Source organism: Nematolebias whitei, chromosome 10 (genome assembly GCF_014905685.2).
Source record: "Nematolebias whitei isolate Nwh7 chromosome 10, NemWhi1, whole genome shotgun sequence".
In the NCBI taxonomy this organism is placed as follows: domain Eukaryota; kingdom Metazoa; phylum Chordata; class Actinopteri; order Cyprinodontiformes; family Rivulidae; genus Nematolebias; species Nematolebias whitei.
The window spans coordinates 26,186,363-26,205,720 of NC_056507.1; the positions used below are offsets into that span (position 1 = coordinate 26,186,363).

Consider the following 19,358-nt stretch of genomic DNA (forward strand, 5'->3'; position numbering starts at 1 on the left):
AGAAGTGAAAGTGGGGAGACTGACTCCAACATCTTCTGTGCAGCCTTCACCACTCTCTGCAAAGCTTTTCTTTCTGCAGCTGTGCAGCCTCCATGCCACACGTTGATGCTGGAGCACTGGATGCTCTCCACTGCACACCTGTAGAAGGAGGTGAGGACTGTTCCCAGACCAGCTCGCCTCAGCCGCCCACCTCCTTTCCACTGTCGCCTTCATGCTCAAGATGAGAGTCTGCCATGAAATTAAACTCAAAGCAGCAGTGCCCTGAGATGACTTCTGTTGTGACTTGGCACTATAGAAATAAACTGAATTGAACTGTATTAGGCTCGGAGAAGTTGTTATTTTAGAAGCATTCATTTTTAAGCACTGAAATTAAAGCAGCTCTGTTTCCTTTCCTTTGATTTTTCTTTCACTGATTCATTTATAAAAATGTTGAACTGCACAATCATTCCTCTCAATGTTTTGAAACTGCATGACTCTCTGTTTCTGCTCTTCTCAGCTGAATTTTTTAGTTTAGTTTCATATTGAAAGAGTGCTGATGTCAGGGGGGAAAACACAGTTTTACCATAAAATGTGCAGTGGCTCTGTTTTTCATTGAATATAAATGTAATGGTTTGGTTTCAAAGCTTGTTTTCATGCAGAAAACGCTCACAGAGCAGTTTGCCTTTCTTGCAGTTTTTTCCTCAGCTGGTAATTCATGTTTAAAGACAGAGTTCACATAATTTTTCCATCATCTGTGTTCAGTTAAGCCTTCAGTTAAAGCTATAACTGAGATGCAAAGCTTGGTTTGGGTAACACAATGGGTTAGTGGTTAGTACAGCTGCCTCACAGCAGCAAGAAAGTCCAGGGTTCAGTTCCCGGGTTGGGCCTGGGGTCTTTCTGAGTGGAGTTATATTCTGTTGTTTGCGTGGGTTTTCTTCAGGTACTACGCTTTTCTCTCACAAACCAAAATTATTCAGACTTACATGAAAAGAGATCTGAATGGGGTTTGCCTGGTTAATAAATGTGAAATTAAAAAGAGATTGTAAAGCACAAAAATGGATAAATAAATAAATCAAGCTGTAAAGATCAAAAGCAAAAACACCAGAAAAAAAAATACATAACATCAAAAATGAAAGTTTTGAATGCCATATTGTGTTTTGTTTCTTTTTTATAATTCAAATTATTTTCTAACCGTGTGTTTTCTAACTTACCTAAATTTGAGAAACTATTTTTTTTATTTCTGTGTCAAATGTGGTAGTTTTGATTTGCGTAAATTATCATTTTTAATAATTCTGCGCTTTACATTTACTATATGCTACACAATCCAAGAAATAATTGTAGTGAGATTGATTAATGAATTCATGGTACTTGTTATTTTGGGGAAAATCAAAAGCTTTTAAACAGTTAACATCCATGATTACTTTGAATTTTTCTTTATCTTTACTGGTTTAATTCATCATCCCCCTCGGTTCAATAAATCCTCACAGACGTCCGATCATCCTCGTCAAACCTTGTGCTGAAACGTAGCGGTGGGTCGTTGGCGTTTATTGCAAACGGGGGTATTCTGTGTTCAGAACAAATCTACAGCTGCCTGTTGTCTGAATTCATGCATACATTAAAGAGCAAGTTGTATTTCACAGACGAGGGGGAAAAGGGCTGATTTACATAAACTGAAAAGTGCAGCTGGAGCTTCGGTAACACACACAACATAAATCACATATACCCAGGTAAAATAAATATGAACAAACACTGTTTGGACTAATGTTGTCCTATACTCTTCATGCATTTAAAATAAACGTGTTTAATCTGACATTTACAGGTTAAAGGTTTGGTTTGAACATTATGAAATTAAATTTGGTGGGAGGTTATATGAACAAAAAATATGTTACCTGTAGCAGATAGCTCTTTGAACAACCTCCGTTAGGTGAAATTACGTTTAAAACTGACCTGAATCAAGAGTTCATTTAAGGTCATGCATTGTTTCACCCTTCACTTCTCATGACAGAATTTTAGACCGAGACCGTCTTCAGATTGCCGTGTGCATTCTTTTGTAATATAAGGTATGCTAATAGTAAATTATGCTAATAGTATGTGTTGGGGATGACTCTAAGCTACTAGCACATCAAAGTTTAGGTCATTCTATATAAAATTGACTGAGTTATACCTATTTTTGGTGTTTTGATTTTCTAAGGTTAGTTGGCTGTGGCAGCCATCTTGATTTGGGCTGACTAAAAGTTGTAAAAATTTGTCCAAAAATAGTTTCCTGTAATTTTTGTTTAAACTTGTCCAACAATTCATGATATTCTTTCTGGTAACAAACACAGAAACACATGCAAAAACATTATTGTCCAACATTCAGCGGCGGGTGATAATATTATGACAGAGGCAAAGAGTGGACTGCTGCTGCCAAAAAAAATATTTTATTGTATTTTTTTGAAGAGGTCAGTTCGTGCAAACACTGTTTAAAAAATGTTTATAAAATAGCTTTACAATAAACTACTAATATTTTTTCTTCTTCTTTTGGCTGCTCCCTTCTTCACAAAGACTTGGCGATTGTTGCCAGATGCCCTTCCTGATGCAACCACAGACCACCGAGCTACCACAGCTCTCTGTGTGGAGCAGAGCGCTGGCATCTAGTGCACTTAGGGGAGCAGATGGTGGGGGTTAAGGGCCTTGCTCAAGGGCCCAGGGCGGGACAAGTGAGGGTGGAGGCAGGTGTGGGTGTTTCACCTTTCCCACCAATATTTTTGAGGTTGTTAGTCCGGGGGGGTTGAACTAGCAACCTTCCGATGATAGGCTCACCTTCTCTAACCTCTGCACCCCCCCCCCCTTGCAAAATTAAATAAACAAATAATTCTATGGACGTGGCCCTGCTCAGACTAGCCATTAGCCTGTTAATTTGTTTTGAATAAAACTATCTGTAATTCAAGGTTGTCCATCTACAGCAGGTAAGATATTAATTGTTCTTAACATATCCACTGATCCCCATTCATCCATTATCTTTTACCCGTGTCTTCCTTTTTGGATCGCGGGGGGTCACTTGTCCATATCCAGCAGTCACTGTGCAAGAGGCGGGGGACACCCTGGACAGGTCTCCAGTCCATCACAGGGACACATAGAGACAAACGAGACAAACAACCATTCACTCTCTCACTCACACCTTGGGACAATTTAGAGTTACCAATCAGCCTAACATGCATGTTTTTGGTCTGTGGGACAAAATCCATGCAACATGCAAACTCCACCCAGAAAGGCCCCCGGCCAGGATTCAATCCAGCGACCTTCTTGCTGAGAGGTGCCAGCTCTAACTGCACCATCGTGCCAGCTCCACAGAACCCCATTACAAAAATTCAGAATTATCCCTTTAACAGTGCAGGCATAATTTACAGCTTGTTTTCTCTGCTCGATTTGTTGTGTACCAATTTGTCTTAATAAAGCTCTCATTACGCCGACTGACAGCTTTCCACTAAAAGACAAAAAAGTCCCGCCTGCAGCTGCGTCTCTGTCCTCCTGCTAGATTTATTTGACTTTCAACAAGGACGCTGCAGAGCTGCAGCTTGGACCTGAGACATGAATCAGGAGGATCTCTGATCACTGTCAGCTGAGGTCGTCTGTGTCGATGCAGAGGGCTGACAAGCTTCAAGCTCCTGCAGGACGAAACAGACACAAAAACACAAACATGCAGTTTTTAAAGAGTGGTTTTTATTTTCACAAGTGCTCAGAAACGACTGTAGTTACAAACATTTGGTTTATTATTAACATGTAGCAACCATAGATTTTTAACAGAGCTTGTATTTTATTTTTTGTTGTTGTTTTTTTTTTAATCACCCTCACAAAAAAATGGACTTTTGGAGCTGAGCAATTCAAGATGGCTGCCACAGTTAATCAATGTTAGCCAGATGCAAAAATGGTCCCAACTCTGTTAATTTTACAAGTATCAAGCTTAAATTTGATGTGGTAGTAGCTGAGGGTTATCCAAAGCACATAGTTTGCGCATAACATCTCAAGACACTTCCTGAGATTGTGCACGTTATTTTAAAAACAACTTCACCTCCAACATTTCAAGACAAAATCATCTTAAAACAGGAATGAAATCTTCATTAGTCCTTTAACTCCCAGCTCATTTTTTATAATTCGTTTAGTCAAATATTTTTAAAACAGACTTTTTGAATCGATTATTTACATCTTATTCTTTATTATTCTTTCCACCCATGGTAGGTCTTATGGGTTGAAAACAGCCACACATTTATTGTTCTTTGTTTTAATTGATTTATTTGGAGTTGTCAACAAACATCTTTCACATTTTTATTCAACTTTGTCCAAATAAGTGCTCCCATAACTGCCAGTCACTTTGCTGCCACTTCAGAGAACTACACGGACCTATTGAACCCATTAATGTGGATATTTGTGATCCCATATTGATCACATCATAAACTGGATTCCTTTCAGTTTTTATCTCCATCCTTCCACCTTTTAGTTTCATATTATCCCACTAGGTGGCGGTCCAATTTCAGATTTGAAGGATGCTGTAAAAATTGCCCAGCTGCTGCAGCTTTTGCAGAAAAGGAGCCTTCTATGTGGCTCTACATAACTGTTGAGCCTAATCTCATCTTCTCAGGCAAAATTGCTTTAGTTTAGTCATTAAAAGGAAAGATCTCCAGAGAGTGGTGAAGGCTGCACAGAAGGCTGTTGGAGTCAGTCTCCCCACCATCACAGACACCTCCAGATGCAGGAAGAGGGACACCTGCACCATGAAAGACCCCACTCACCCAGCACACACACTTTTTGCCCCGCTCCCCTCAGGCAGAAGGTTAAGGAGCATTAAGTGTAGAACCACTAGACCATACCTGGGCATTGTACGGCCCCAGGGCCACATGCGGCCCTTTGGTTGACTCTGACCGGCCCCCGTAAGGGGAATTACAAAATACATATGTAAACAAATGAAGTTAACCAAATCCAGACATAGATCCTCTATCACTGATGATGTCAGCTTTGCTTCACATCTCCACCTCAGACCTTCAACCTGACTTTAACATTTCCGTTAAAGCCCAACAGAGACTAGACTTCTCTCACTAAACAAGAAAAAAGAACTGATAAACACCAAATGAGATGTTTAGACTACAAATGTAGGCACGTAAAGAACCGGGACTTGAAATCACAGTTCAGTGACGATCACTATTATATGATGTTTCATAATGTTTGGAGTACAAAGACAATATTGTGATATATTTAGAAAGCTAAGAACTTTTTCCAGCAGTATATAAAACTCAAAATGAGTTTTGGGGTGAATGTGACTGAAAATGATCATTAATATAACGTCACAAATGGTAAAAATGTTAACAGTTTACCATTGTACTGGGAAATTTAATTGAATAAATGACATTTTTTAAGGAAACCTCACTTTTTCGTTGCTTAATCATAACAAATACTCTTACCAGCTTGTTAAAACAGTGCTATGTACTGCTTTTAATAATGAAATACTATTAATATTATGCAGTATTGAGTTAAGTTGAAATCAGGTATCTCTTGTAAATGAGTCCTCGAGGCTCAATGGGATTTACTTGTCTAAATAAAGGTTGAATGAAAAAGTCATTTGTGCCAGCCCTCCACAATATTTGTTGTTTCTCATGTGGCCCCATGGAAAAAATAATTGCCCACCCCTGCACTAGACTGAGGAACAGCTTCTACCCTGAGGCTGTTAGACTCATGAATCTCTTAAGATGCCACTTTAATTGATGTGACTTTATCCATGCCGCTGATTATCCATGCTGCTGATTATCCATGCTGCTGATTATCCTGCTGACTTCTTGCCTTTAAGCTGCTATATTCATATCCATCTGCTCACTAGACTCATTAGATATGTCCATGCAGATATGTTCTTGTTCTGAGTATTTCACCCTGTTTTACTGCACCGATTTATTGTTTTATACACTACTCTTATTTTTACTGTAGTTTATTATTGTCATTGTTTACTGTTATTGTTGTCTGTACTTTATATGTTCTGTCTGGAACAGGTTTCTCTTGTGAATGAGTCCTCGTGGCTCAATAAGACTAGCCTGTATAAATAAATGTTGAATGAATGTTCAGGCTGCTGTTTAATATTTCGTATTATTTTACATTATTAGTGTTCAGTGTATATTTTAGATCCTTGTATACGGTTTCTTTTTATACTTTATATTTTTGCCATTTTGGGGTGTAACTGGGACCTTCAGTACACAGTTTCGTTCCACCTCATGTACCACGTGTGATGCGAATGACGATAAAGAACCTTGAAAAAGCAAAAACACACTCGCGTTGTGCACGAGTATTTGGTACAAACAGTAGATCCACATGCAAGCAGAGTGAAGAACCACGCCTGCCTGGTTTGACTGAAAGCACGGACTCACTGGACTGAAGGACCTGCCACAACCCAGTCTGGTCCCGGTGGATGGTCTTCCTAAAACTCTGGACCGGAATAAATATAATAATAAAAAAAAAAGTCAAAAATCCATTAAGGTGTCCTAATGGGTGGAAATGCCTTACCTATTTTTAATTTTATTTGATCAATTCAAGATCACCTAGTTTATTGTGAACAAAAATACTAAAATAATTTTTAGCAGCACTTCATTTCTCCTCTAAGGAATATTTCATAAAGTTTAAGGACCTTCTGGAGGTTAATGACGGTTTTCTTTTGAAGTAAGGGGATTTTGAACTCTCGTTTCGAGCGTTTTGTTCCTTTTTGCTCAGCAACAGAACCCTAATATCAATTATTAACTCTCCTGACCAACTTTAAGAGCTTCAGAATTGATTAAAACATGAACCTGCAACAAACCATGAACAGAAACATGCATGTGTTTCAAACATTAAGCTCTGACCCATACACGAGTCTAACATTGAACAGCTCAGTTTGAATCATTTCTCCTGTCCAAACACGAGCAGAGCGATATTTTATACTAATTATGACCTATAATTATGATAAATATCTAAACTTTAACTCCTTGATCAAGAAGTAAAAAAACAAATAAAACAATATAGGAGCCACCAGGACTTTGATCCATCTTGATAACTGATATTAATAAATATATATTCTGTATTTTAATTAATATTGTGATACGCAAGACGCAGGAAGAAACTTTTCAAACTTATTGACTTTTCTGAAAAATAATTTATTTCCAGAGTAAAATAAACAATATATTGCCATACAAAAAGTATAAGAAAACCAACAAAGTGAAAAGTGAGACTGCAGAGAGATCAGTGGAGGAATAAACTCGTTTTGTTTCTGGAGCTTTGTGTTAAATAACACAGGCCTACATTAAAGACAAAATCTGCTTTTATTTTTTTTTCATTTCGCCCTTCAATATTAAAACATATATTTATAATTCCTATTAAATATCCCAACATTTCTTCCTGATAACGCACAAACATCCTGAACATTTAGGTTACATTTAATTTATTCTGTTCTGTCGAGCACGTTCTATTAACACATCCTGGGCCCGAAGAACCAAAAGCTACGAATTTTTACAACTATAGAGTTCTTCATTCCTCCACCACTCCTCACAGAAGCCAAAACTGAACACGTGTTCGTGTAATCCCTTTTTAAGACGCATCAGTCTGAACGAACTCTGCAGACAAAACACGGAGATGAAACAAACCGCTGCAGTGAAAACAACAAGCCGACATGTCCGACAAGAAAAAACAAAACAAACCCTACCGATAGTTACAAACGTGGAACATGTCGGGTCTGAATTGCACCTATGAGACGAGACTTCACCAGTCTAGCATAAGCAAGTGATTCAAAAACAGATTCTACGATCCAGCGAGTGAACGAGAACATCCAATAGGCCACTATAGGAGCCCGGTCCGAGCGCTTCTATTAGAAGAAACCATCCTGCACTAAACAAAGCACAGCGACTGATCGGCTACGAGTCTGTAAACACTTGGCAACGTTGAACCGACTAAAGAACCCTCCCAAATGGCTCGCCCTCTTTGAGCCATACATCTAAATACTGCGAGCGACAGAACACACAGTGCTGACCAACAAGGATCTGGTTTTTCCCCACACAGATTACCAAAGTCCTGACAAATAGGGATGCACGATATTAGATTTTTGGCTGATATCCAATATATTATAACTTATTTGGCCGATAACCGATATTGATATGATATGCAGATGCCAAAAACGGGGCTGAAAATGATGTAACACTTCAACTTGGATTATGCTTAATGTCCAATTTATTACTCTCTAACACAATGACAACATCTGAACAGGGCAAATTTGTAAATTTTCACTAATCTAAACTCAGCATGTTCACAAGCGACAAGTGAAAAGAGCATAAGTAGTAGTGCATAGTGCATTTTGACTTCTTCTTCTCCGCCGTGATCAGATCAGGTAGGCGCGCGTCACGTCATCACGTTGTGCAGGTGCTGCAGGCATCCTTGTCGCTGCCTTTTATATCGGTGAGTTATTTTGATGGATGTACGATATTTAACGCTAATGCTAATATCAGCCGATACCGATACCATGCCGATAATATTGTGCATCCCTACTGACAAACCCCTAAAACAATGACTATAACTGTACTAACGAAGGACTTGACCTAAGCAGGATTATAGTTGTCTTCTACCACCAAGTCAACACAGGAACTCACTGGCTCCACTCAACAACCGTCCTGCTGAGGAACGCTCGAATGGATCCTTTAGAAAAGCACGTGCAGTTCGGAGCCTGATCGGGTTTTTGTCCTTTCAAGAAAAGAAAAACAGTAACATTTCTAGGAACGACTGTGAATGTCTGCATCCTCTTTTATAAAACCGACTCCATGTTTTCACAAAACTCGTGGTCCTCGAGGTTGTATATAAACTTTGTCCTGTCCGTGGACTTTGGACCATCGTTGAGAGACGGGTAAAACTCCGTCTGCGTCAAGGGGTCCTCGTTTCCTTTGATGTACTTCTTGTAGTTCCTGCGCAAGCAATACCACGCAGTGCTGTACAGGAGGAAGGCCACGCTCTTGAGGATGATGGCCAGGCTCACGTAGAGGTGTCTGTATTTCACGTTGTCGTACAGCAGGCAGGCGCCCTGCTCGCCGCAGTCCGAGCTCCAGAAAAGGCAAGTGGAGTCGATCCCAGCACCGAAGATCAGAGGAGGGGGTATGAATCCTGCAAGAAACAAACAGTCGCTGAGCAAGTTAACCTCGTGGCCCTCGTCTCCCTGAAAAATACAGAATATATTGAACAAAAATATAAACTTTTGTTTTTGCTTCCATTTTACATGAGCTTAACTTAAAGACTTTTCTACGTGCACTAAAATTCTTCTTCTCTCAAACATTGTTCACAAATTAGTGTAAATCTGTGTTAGTGAACACCTCCTTTCCTTCCTTCTGCTAATCCATCTACCTCACAGGTGTGGTATAGCAAGATGCTCATTATACAGCACGATTATTGCACAGGTGTACAGCCCGACCGATATATCCGTAGGGCCGATAATTTAGGCCGATATAAACATTTGGGGACCTATCAGTATCGGTGATAATTGTCTTGTTATGTACCGATATAAACACTTATAATTTTCACTCCTAAAATGCTGTGAACCAGCTGTAATTGTACACTGTATCCAGCAGAGGGCGCATGAAGACCAGTTTCAAGTCATGGCCATTAGGTTTCACATTCAAGGCAGAAGAAGCAGCGCGCAATACTGTGTAGAGTATTTTGCTGAACAGAGCATGGTAAGTTTATTTTAACTGATCTGTAAAATATAAAAAAACAACTATAATAAATTCTATTCAATCCTTCAACCTGTTTGTCATTAGCTACGTGCCTCACAAGTTAGCAAGCTAATGTTTAGATAACCTAGGCTATTACCTTGTAAAACTTTATCCAGAACATCAAAGTTCATGCTCAATAATCCAGGTAAAAAATCCAACATTAAGTCAGGTCCTCTGGACGGTTTATTTTTGTTGAAACGTTTCGTCTTTCATCCAAAAGACTTCATCAGTCTGAGGAGCCACAACAAACTCAGTCTTATAAATAGCACCTTCACATAGTGGGTCAACCAGTTTGATGGTGCTAAGATGGTTGCTGGAGTCCATCCTCTCTCCTGTCGATTCGTTTGAGGCAGCCATGGCCAAAGTAGTTCAAAACATCAAAGTTCATGCTCAGTAATCCAGGTAAAATAAAAACTTAACTTTGTTGGATTTATCCAGAACAATAAATCTAACATAGCGGTAAATATATATCAGTGTTAGTAACATTATCTTTGTTGTCCTCAATGAAATGCATTGTTTGTCTGAAATCTTTTCTTCTCTGCAAAGAAAAAAAATCTCTGCTGCAGTCAGTACTAATTAGAGCTTCACCATACACGACTGACTGTTTGAACAATGAACAGGGACAGGAGTTTCTTTGTTTAATTTATATTTCGTATGTAACACACTTGGAGAAGCCAGCTTCTGTAGCTGAGGATCAGACCGACAGGTCCCCGCCCTCGGCCACCACCCATTCCACATTGCACCCGACCCCCTTGGCCCCTCCCACAGGTGGTGAGCCCACGTCTCCACTTGGGGCTGTGGCAGGCCGGGCTCCATGGGTGAAAGCCTGGCCACCAGGCGCTCACCAGCGTGCCCCACCTCCAAGCCCGGCTCCAGAGTGGGACCCCAATGACCCACATTCGGGCAAGGGAGCATTGTTTCCATTTACTTGATTCATCATAAGGGGTCTTTGGGCTGCACTTTGTCTGGTCCCTCACCTAGGACCTGTCTGCCTTGGGTGACCCTACTAGGGGCATGAAGCCCCCGACAGCATAGCTCCTAGGATCATTGGGACACTCAAACCCCTCCACCATGGTAAGGTGGCAGCCCAGGGAGGGGCTGCTTCTCCACGTTGAGAGAAGCCAGTTAGGGTGGCTCAGGCATCTGGTTAGGATGCCTCCTGGATGCCTCCCTGGTGAGGTGTTCCGGACACGTCCCACCAGGAGGAGACCAGAGGAAGACCCAGGACACACTGGAGGGACTATTTTTCTCAGCTGACCTGGGAACGCCTTGGGATTCCCCCAGAGGAGCTGGCCCAAGTGGCTGGGGAGAGGGAAGTCTGGGCCTCCCTACTTAGACTGCTACCCTGCAACCTGACCCCGGATAAGCAGAAGAAAATGGATGGATGGTAACACACTTGATAACTTTATGGTGAATACAGGAGGATAAAAAATGTGAACGCACATTAGGAACTGTTTTTATGACCAGTTGTAAAACTACTGTGGGACTAATTAAAGCATGGATCTGATTAGCTTAGCTTCATGGTTGCTAACAGCAGCGCTAAATAAACAAAGCCCGCTCCACTCGCTGTTTTCTTAGATTCTTCAAGGTGGACAAAACTCTGAAATTTTTTCCCATTATATCAGTTATCAGCATCAGCCTACCCCTCTCAATATTGGTATTGACAATAGCCAAAATGTCCATATCGGTCTGGCTCTACACAGGTGTGCCTTAGGCTGACCACAATAAAAGGCCACTCTAAAATGTGCAGCTTTATCTCACAGCACAACGCCACAGGTGTCCCAAGTTTCTGAGGGCGATATGCATTCCTTTAAGTTAGAGTGGTTTCATTTTTAAATGGTGCCTTTAGGATCAGTTGTTAGAATAAATCCTGTTCCACAGCTCTGCTGCTCGAGGCTTTTTTGAAGACTTTGTAAAAAAAAACAAAAAAACCTAAACGACACTGACATGGATCAGTTTTAGATGACTCTGGTAGTTTTCTTGGACTTCTGACATCATATATCTGACGCTCTGTTAAAAATCTTGGTGTAAAATTTGTACGATTGTTTAAATCTGATCAGTTCAAAACGCGTTCTTTTCAACCACATGATGTTTGCGTCCAGAAAGGAGTTCTAGTTCTTTCCCAGAAACTCCAAAAGGTATTCAAGGTTTTATTTTGACACAAATGAACGTAAGTGACCGTTTGTGGGGATGAATCTGTCGTCTTATCATTTGTGGCTGCAGAAACAACAGAACGTGAGCGTTAATCAACGGCAGTGATCTTCAGATAGACATTTCTTACCGAAAAGCCGTAGAAGAAGGAACAAGACTCCGAGCGCGTAGGATTTCAGTTCAGGGCTCACCGACCTTCAGAAGACGAATAAAAAGAACTTGTTTGAATTTGTTTGAAAACGATTCTTGGGGCTGATCTCGCTCATGAAGTCCAGCGACAGCCCCACCTGATGAGGACGATGACGGAGGGCGTCTGGGCCATGGCCCCCACCAGGCTGCAGAGACAGATCACGCACAGGAAGATGAGGAAAGCCTCCTGGCAGCCTGGCATCGGACATTTCCCTGGAAGCGCATGGGCGGCGTCACTTTCAGCAGATATACACGTACATCCTGTCAGGTTCTGTGAGGGGGGGGGCAAAAGAAAGCTGAGATGAAACGGAGCGCTCCACACTCGTGAAGATAAATTAGAGCTGAGAAGAAACAGGAACGCAGAGACGAGATACGAGTACAGAACAAATTTACAACAGACTGCGTCATTTAATCAGATTTGTTAGCGGTCGGTCTCGTGGCGCAGCAGCTAGCTTAATATCCCCGTGCCCTTCTCGTACGTGACGTTTCTGCTGGTTCTGACAAAGCGAGGGAAAAGGTGAGGACCTGCGAGATGTTGGACTGATGGACTCCCGCTCGGCTGCAGCCGGCGAAGCAGGCAGACAGGTAGGTGACGCCGTTGGAGCCGCAGACGGGGCTGATGGAGGAGGTGAAGCAGGTGCAGTGACTGATGCACTGAGCGTCGGGCTTCTGTCCAACGTTCAGAGTCCTGAACAAAAACATGAAGGAAAAAAGTCTAAAGTTTGGTTTCAAGATGGCAGCCGAAGCTAAATGACAGCAGCAAACGCAAATACGGCTTAACTGCAGTCAACTTTGTTGCGTTACAACTTGGTGTGGAGGTAGCTGAGAGTCATCCCTAACTCATACTCTGAGAGCTAACAGATGTTTGAAACATCTGTGTGAGGACGGATTCATAAATATCTGAGGCTCTCTCATCTCTGGCTTTCTGTCAAATTTTAAGTTATTTTCACGATGGTTTTAATGACTGAATAACGGATTCCATCATCGTTTATATATTTAATTAATAAATTATAACTTTAAATCTTTTGATGTTATACATTTATCTCGTTGTGTGAGGGGAGGTCACGCCGAGAAACACAATAAAGTGTATTATATTATTCAATTATTACATCTATAATTTAAATATACTTATGATTTTATAGTCTGTAATTTCATTTATGTTATTGTTTTTATTTACCGTATTTTCTGGCGTATAAGTCACATCAGTCAAAAAAGAGGAAAAAACATACAAGTCGCATTTATTGCGTCACCGCTGACCCGTCGCATTTATTATGCGTTTATTTAATGGTCAAAACAGTTTCATTTCGCCTGGGCGGTGTGGTGCCATCCATCCATCCAGCCATCATCCATCCATCCATCCATCCATCCATCCATCCATCCATCCATCCATCCATCCACCCATCCATCCACCCATCCATCCATCCACTCATCCATCCATCCATCCATCCGCATCCATCCACATCCATTCATCCATCCATCCATCCATCCGCATCCATCCAACCATCCACATCCATCCATCCATCCACATCCATCCACATCCATCCATCCATCCAGCCACATCCATCCATCCATCCACATCCATCCATCCATCCATCCATCCATCCATCCATCCATCCATCCATCCATCCATCCATCCATCCATCCATCCATCCATCCATCCATCGTGGCAGGAGCTGCTAGCTCTCCAGTGTTCCTTCGCCTGCACCAGCTGAGTGAAGCGAGCACGGGAGGACTCGCTGTTGCAGTTCTTCGAAATTTAAAGCATCAGTCAAAAATTGCGTTATGAATATGGGAAGAAAAAGTATATGTCACAGGACTGACAAATTATGCAAAAACTGCGACTTATATGCTGAAAAATAGGGTATTTAATAGAATTAGCGATGCGGTTAGCCAATAAACAGGCTGTTCTCAGTGCAGACACATTTAATGAAGCGGGCGACTTCAATAATTGTTTCTGACCTTCATGTCCATGTTTGTTTTTTATTGATTTTTATTGATTTTTGTCTTTTAATGACGAGTGTCCTCTTAGTCTCCACGTTGTCAAATAGTGTTGAAAGCTTCAGGGTTCACTGGACAGCCGGTCACCTTTTCAAAGAAGCTCTTCAACGTTTGTCGTTAACTCATTTTTGCTAAAGTTAGTTTGAGAGTTTACCGGTGAATGAAAATAAATAAATAAATAAATAGAATTAAATTAACTGTGACTGAGTCAAGTGCTAAAATCGCGAGGACAGCAATGATTGATTTTCAAAATGAAATATCATACACACTAATGAAAATAGAAATAAAAATCTAAACAAAACTTTGTACTTTTTCTATGTGGTCCGGTACCACATGATCCAAGGCCCGGTACTGGTGCCCAACCCAGTGGATGGGGATGCCTGATTAATCTAATCTAATCTGGATTATTTAAATGTTGAACACTTTTCTGGTCATGAAATCGAGTCAGTGCAGCGATGAAAACCTACAGATGTTTATTTTGTCCTGCACACTTGGTGTTCCTGACGACAACACAGTTTGTTGTTGTTTGTAAAACTGAAAAATAAACAAGTGTTTTCCTGGCGTTTAAACAAGAAAAGAATGAAGTCATTTACTGCTGATCAGAACAATTCAGTGGCTTAAACTCACGACTTCAGAGGGATTGTTTGTGTTGGTTTATCTGAAGAGCCCAGTTCGTTCTAACAGAGTAATAAAAAAACAAAAACCCCAGAGTTTCTTACTCGTTGCCGTACGAGACGGTGACTCCAGCGACGGGACCCGTGTCGCAGCCCAAGAACAGGAAGGAGATGTAGCAGGCCGTGGAGACCAGGTTGACCATCATGGCCATGCGGATGGCTCCAAGAGCAGAGAGGTTCAGCTTCTTCACCAGCAGGCCGCCTATGAAGATCCCCAGACACGCGCATGGAATGGCTGTCATACCTGGAAGCAGGAAGGAGGCGGTTGAAACGTGTCTGTCAGCGAGTGCACGTGCGAGCTCCCACGTGTGACATGCAGCGGACCTAACAGCTGGTTTGCCGAGGTGGTGGTGAGGTTGAACTGCTGCTCCAGGTATTTCCCCAGGAAGGCTGCGAAGCCCGCCACGACGGCCACCTCCATGCAGGCTGCCAGGACGATGCAGGTGAACACCGGGTTGGACAGCAGGTGCTTTGTCACTTTGGGGATCACTGATCAGAAACATGCAGGAAGGATGACATTCTCCTCACGCCTTTGTTCGTTGTGAGCAAAATCTCACATGAGTAATGAAGCATCATCATGCAGTACTCACCTCTCAGCTGCTGCCAGCAGGTGGCGCTGTTGCCAGGCTCATGGCTTAGCACCACTCCATTGCTGGTCTTTGAAGTGTCCGAATCGGGGCTGAGGGGTGGAGGGAGCATCACCTGCTTGCTCTCTGTTCCCTCGTCTCTCTCCTTCGTCGGCAGCGAGTGAGGGAAGCCGAACATGAAGAGGGCCGAGCAAAACAGTAAGGCACCGCACAGGAGGAAGCCGGCCCACCAGGCCCCGATCCACCGCGGGTCGTCTGGAGTGATGCCCAGCACATCTGCGGACAAGCGTGAAACTAGTCATGAGCCGCACCCGGAGAGAACCTCACAGAAAGAAACGACAACATGAGAGGAAACTGAACTCACCTGTGTCAATGAAGATGAAGTCCACGTAGAACTTAGTGCAGACGGAGCCGAGGATGAAGCCACAGGCGGGTCCGAACACCAGGGTAGAGAAAAGGATTCCTGCACCGAGAGGAGAATGAGCTTTATCGACCAAATTAATCAAAACATTCTCTACAGTATGTCCCGATGCTGCTCAATAATCCAGGTAGATCTAACCTGGTTGAGTCAGGTCTCTGGACGGGTCATCTTTCATCCCAAAGACTGACAGACTGAAGAAGTCTTTGGGATTAAAGACAAAACTTTTCAACAGAGAAGAATCAGTCCAGAGGACCTGGCTCAACCTGGTTAGATTCTCTATAGCTGTGCTTCCCAAAGTTGGGGTTAGGACCACACTCTTGGTCCTGAAACACTTTTTACTTGGCTTATTGGTAATGTTTGCGTATTTTATCCAGCAGTAGTCGGGGTCATAAGTCTCTGCCACAGTTGTTTTGTGGGTCAGAAATGGAAATGTTTGACTCTATATTGCTCCTAATATATTTTGGATATTGCTAACCGCTTCTGGTAAAGAAAAAAGACACCAGCTAGACACCACTTCAGGGTATATAAATAACTCAAACTGTTTAGTGCATAAACTCAAACTCAAGGCCCGGGGGCCAAATGTGGCCCTCGCTGACATCTTATCTGGCCCCAAAGATGTTATTTTAAATGTAATATACTTTTATTACTTGAATTTTTTTTCAGTAATCTTTGATTATGATGTTGAAAGCACAACAGAGAACATCAAATGAGATCAATCAAACTTTTGTTGAGGAACCTGCAACCAAAAACAAGATGTTTGGCATCTGACTTGAGCTAATGAAGATTCTAAAACCGGCCCTTAGTTTGAAAAAGGTTTTAATTTTGGCCCCCTTGTGTAAGTGGGTTTGACACTCCTTGTCTAGTGCAATGATCGGTGTGAACACATAGAGTAACATCCCCAAAAAGTGCTGCAGACCAAGCACAGGCTGTTCCCTAAATCAAGACAAAAAAAAAAACCTGCTGAGGAACAACTCAAGAACCTTAATAAAGGCCTCAAAGTGTTGACCCAGCCTTTAAACTTCCAGGGAGCAAGAATGATAATCATTTTGAGACACCAATGCAAGTTCAGTCCAGAGGCATCCACCTGCATCAAACTAGGCTTCATTAATCCAAAATCCTGTAGAAGGTTGTTGGAAAACCTGTTTTACGACAACAAACCAGACAAACTGGTTTTTCAAGTCTAATAGGTGAACACTTTAAGACATAGCTAGGTGAACACTTTAAGACATAGCTTCTCTCCATTGGCTCCCTGTCAAATTCAGAATTGAATTCAAAATCTTACTTCTAACCTACAAAGTCCTCAACAACCTAGCTCCATCTTATATTACAGATCTTACTGTTCCATATTTTTCTAACAGAGCACTTTGCTCTCAGGCTGCAGGTTTACTCGCGGTTCCTAGAGTTTCCAAAAACAGAATGGGAGGAAGATCTTCCAGTTTTCAGGCTCCTCTCTTGTGGAACCAACTTCCAGTTTCTGTCCGTGAGGCTGACACATTGTCCAGTTTTAAGACTGGACTTAAGACTTTCCTTTTTGATAAATCCTATAGTTAGGGTTGGCTTGGGTTTCCTGAGCTATTCCTTAGTTATGCTGCTATAGGCTTAGACTGCTGGAGGACAAACTGACCACACTTTTTCACTCTGCTTCTGTCTTTACTTACGCTACTCAACCTGTTTGTATTTGTAACTATTTCTATTCTTGTCATGTGTTTTTTGTCTTTCTTCCAATAGGAGGTACACCTGCACCTACATATGGACCTGCCATTCTGTGTTCATGTGCTTCTCCTTCCTGTTCCTCTCAAACCCAGCCAGTAGACGAGATGGCCGCTTGTCCTGAGCCTGGTTCTGCTGGAGATTTATTCCTGCTAAAAGGGAGTTTTTCTTTTCCACTGTTGCCACTGTGCTTGCGCAGGATGGGAGACTGTGACGAAGTGAAGACTCAACGCGTCTGCTGCTTCCTTAGATAGAGAACTTTACTAATTGGCTTTATTATGTACTGTATATAAATGTTTCTGTTCAGTGCCCTGAGATGACTTCTGTTGTGACTTGGCGCTACATAAATAAACTGAATTGAAATGAATCATGACATCCACGTCAGTTAAAATCACAAAGATTGCGTTTTGTCTAGAAAACATCTTCAAACATTTTTCTGTCTGCCTCAACAACCAAACAGGATGAAAAAAAAAAAAAGTTTTAAGTGTTGCCCCATTTTCACCGTTCAAGTGTCGTTACAGCGTGAAGCATGACGGCAAACAGGGAAGCATTTCTGCTGTCATGAGCGATCAGATCAGTCAGTTATAAAACCACAAGGCGAGTGCAGCAGGGGCGGCGGGACACGCTGCGACTCTGCAGCTTAAGACTCGTGTGGTTTATTCCTTCCAAGCTGAACAGATAAACCTGCTGCAAGGAAACGAAAGACCCTGACGTCAGATTTTTTTTGTCATTATCTGCTCCAGTGGTTCAGTTTGGATCTGGATCTAAAATTGTAACGAGAGCGCCGTCAGCGGGGCGTGAGCCCGGCCCTGTGACTCGGTCCGCAGGCAGATCATGAAGACTCCAAGCTTGGGAGGCAAATTTCCTCATTGATGCTGAATCCTGTGATATTTATTGTTATAAGACTGTCGGGGCGGAACAATGCACCCAACATGGAGCCACAAACCAGGCTGAATGTCACCCCCACTGCTCAGAGAAAAGTTCAAGTTGTGACGCCCCTCCACTGGCCTCAGATCAGCCTGAGCACCAGCACTGCCAGCCTGCTCTGATGCCACATTGCAGCCACTATGTAAAACGTGGAAACTGTGACTAATCTTTGTGCTTTTTTTTTTTCCCAGTGCAGAAAGTAAAGTCATGGTCTGCTTCCTGTTCAGACCACCCACATAGGAAGGGAGTCAACACAGCCACATCTGAACGTTGCCTCATTCACACCGTAGTTCACTCTTTGCAGGAAATGACTCACAGATTTGTGAAGCAGAGCTAAAACCTATCATACAAGATCTTTTAGCTAAAAGATGGGCTGAAACAAGAGAACTGCATACGACACATAACTATTATACAGCAGTTTAGAGCAATGGTCCAGACAAGCAAAGACCTTGTTTTAACTTTGACTTTGGAGCTATGATGAAAAGTGTATGTTTGGTTTAATTAGCTTGGGCGGATTAGAAGTTATGGGCAGGACATACAGAGGCTATACCATAGCACGTCTGCCTTTTGACAGGTGTATAAGAAATGAGGAACCTTTCTTGATGGGTCAGGAATGTTTGGTCTTTGTTTGTTTTCCTCATACAACCACAAGTGAAAGATGCCTGTGGTTGACAGACTAACCAGCACCGTGCAGATGTTTCCATGAGTCACCAACGATCGACAGGTTTTTACCTCTTTCAGATTCTAAAACGTGAAAAGCCTATAGGGACTCCAAAAAAGTTAAATCAGGTCCTCTGGACATTCAAAAAACAAGAAAACAAAAAAACAAAACAAACAAAAAAAATTTAAAAAAAGCAAAAAAAATGTAGAAACGTTTCGTCTCTCATCCGAGAGACTTCCCCAGTCTTTGCCGTAATGTATTTTGGGGTTTAAAAGCCACTGGGACGTTATGTTTAGAAAATAAACGTCTCAGTTTCTCTGATAC

At 42.0% G+C, this 19,358-nt stretch overlaps 1 protein-coding gene across 1 annotated transcript in view; it reads right to left on the minus strand.

Moving 5' to 3' along the window:
- Positions 1 to 8,758: 8,758 nt before the first annotated feature.
- Positions 8,759 to 19,358, minus strand: part of slco3a1a (solute carrier organic anion transporter family member 3A1a) — a 45,425-nt gene continuing 34,825 nt past the window's right edge. The window contains exons 3-10 of the mRNA XM_037682882.1: positions 15,680 to 15,778; positions 15,319 to 15,591; positions 15,053 to 15,217; positions 14,774 to 14,972; positions 12,582 to 12,744; positions 12,155 to 12,327; positions 11,998 to 12,062; positions 8,759 to 9,111 (exon numbers count right to left, since the gene is read on the minus strand). Of these exons, the coding sequence (XP_037538810.1) occupies positions 8,759 to 9,111; positions 11,998 to 12,062; positions 12,155 to 12,327; positions 12,582 to 12,744; positions 14,774 to 14,972; positions 15,053 to 15,217; positions 15,319 to 15,591; positions 15,680 to 15,778 (1,490 nt within the window). The remainder of the gene's footprint in view (positions 9,112 to 11,997; positions 12,063 to 12,154; positions 12,328 to 12,581; positions 12,745 to 14,773; positions 14,973 to 15,052; positions 15,218 to 15,318; positions 15,592 to 15,679; positions 15,779 to 19,358) is intronic.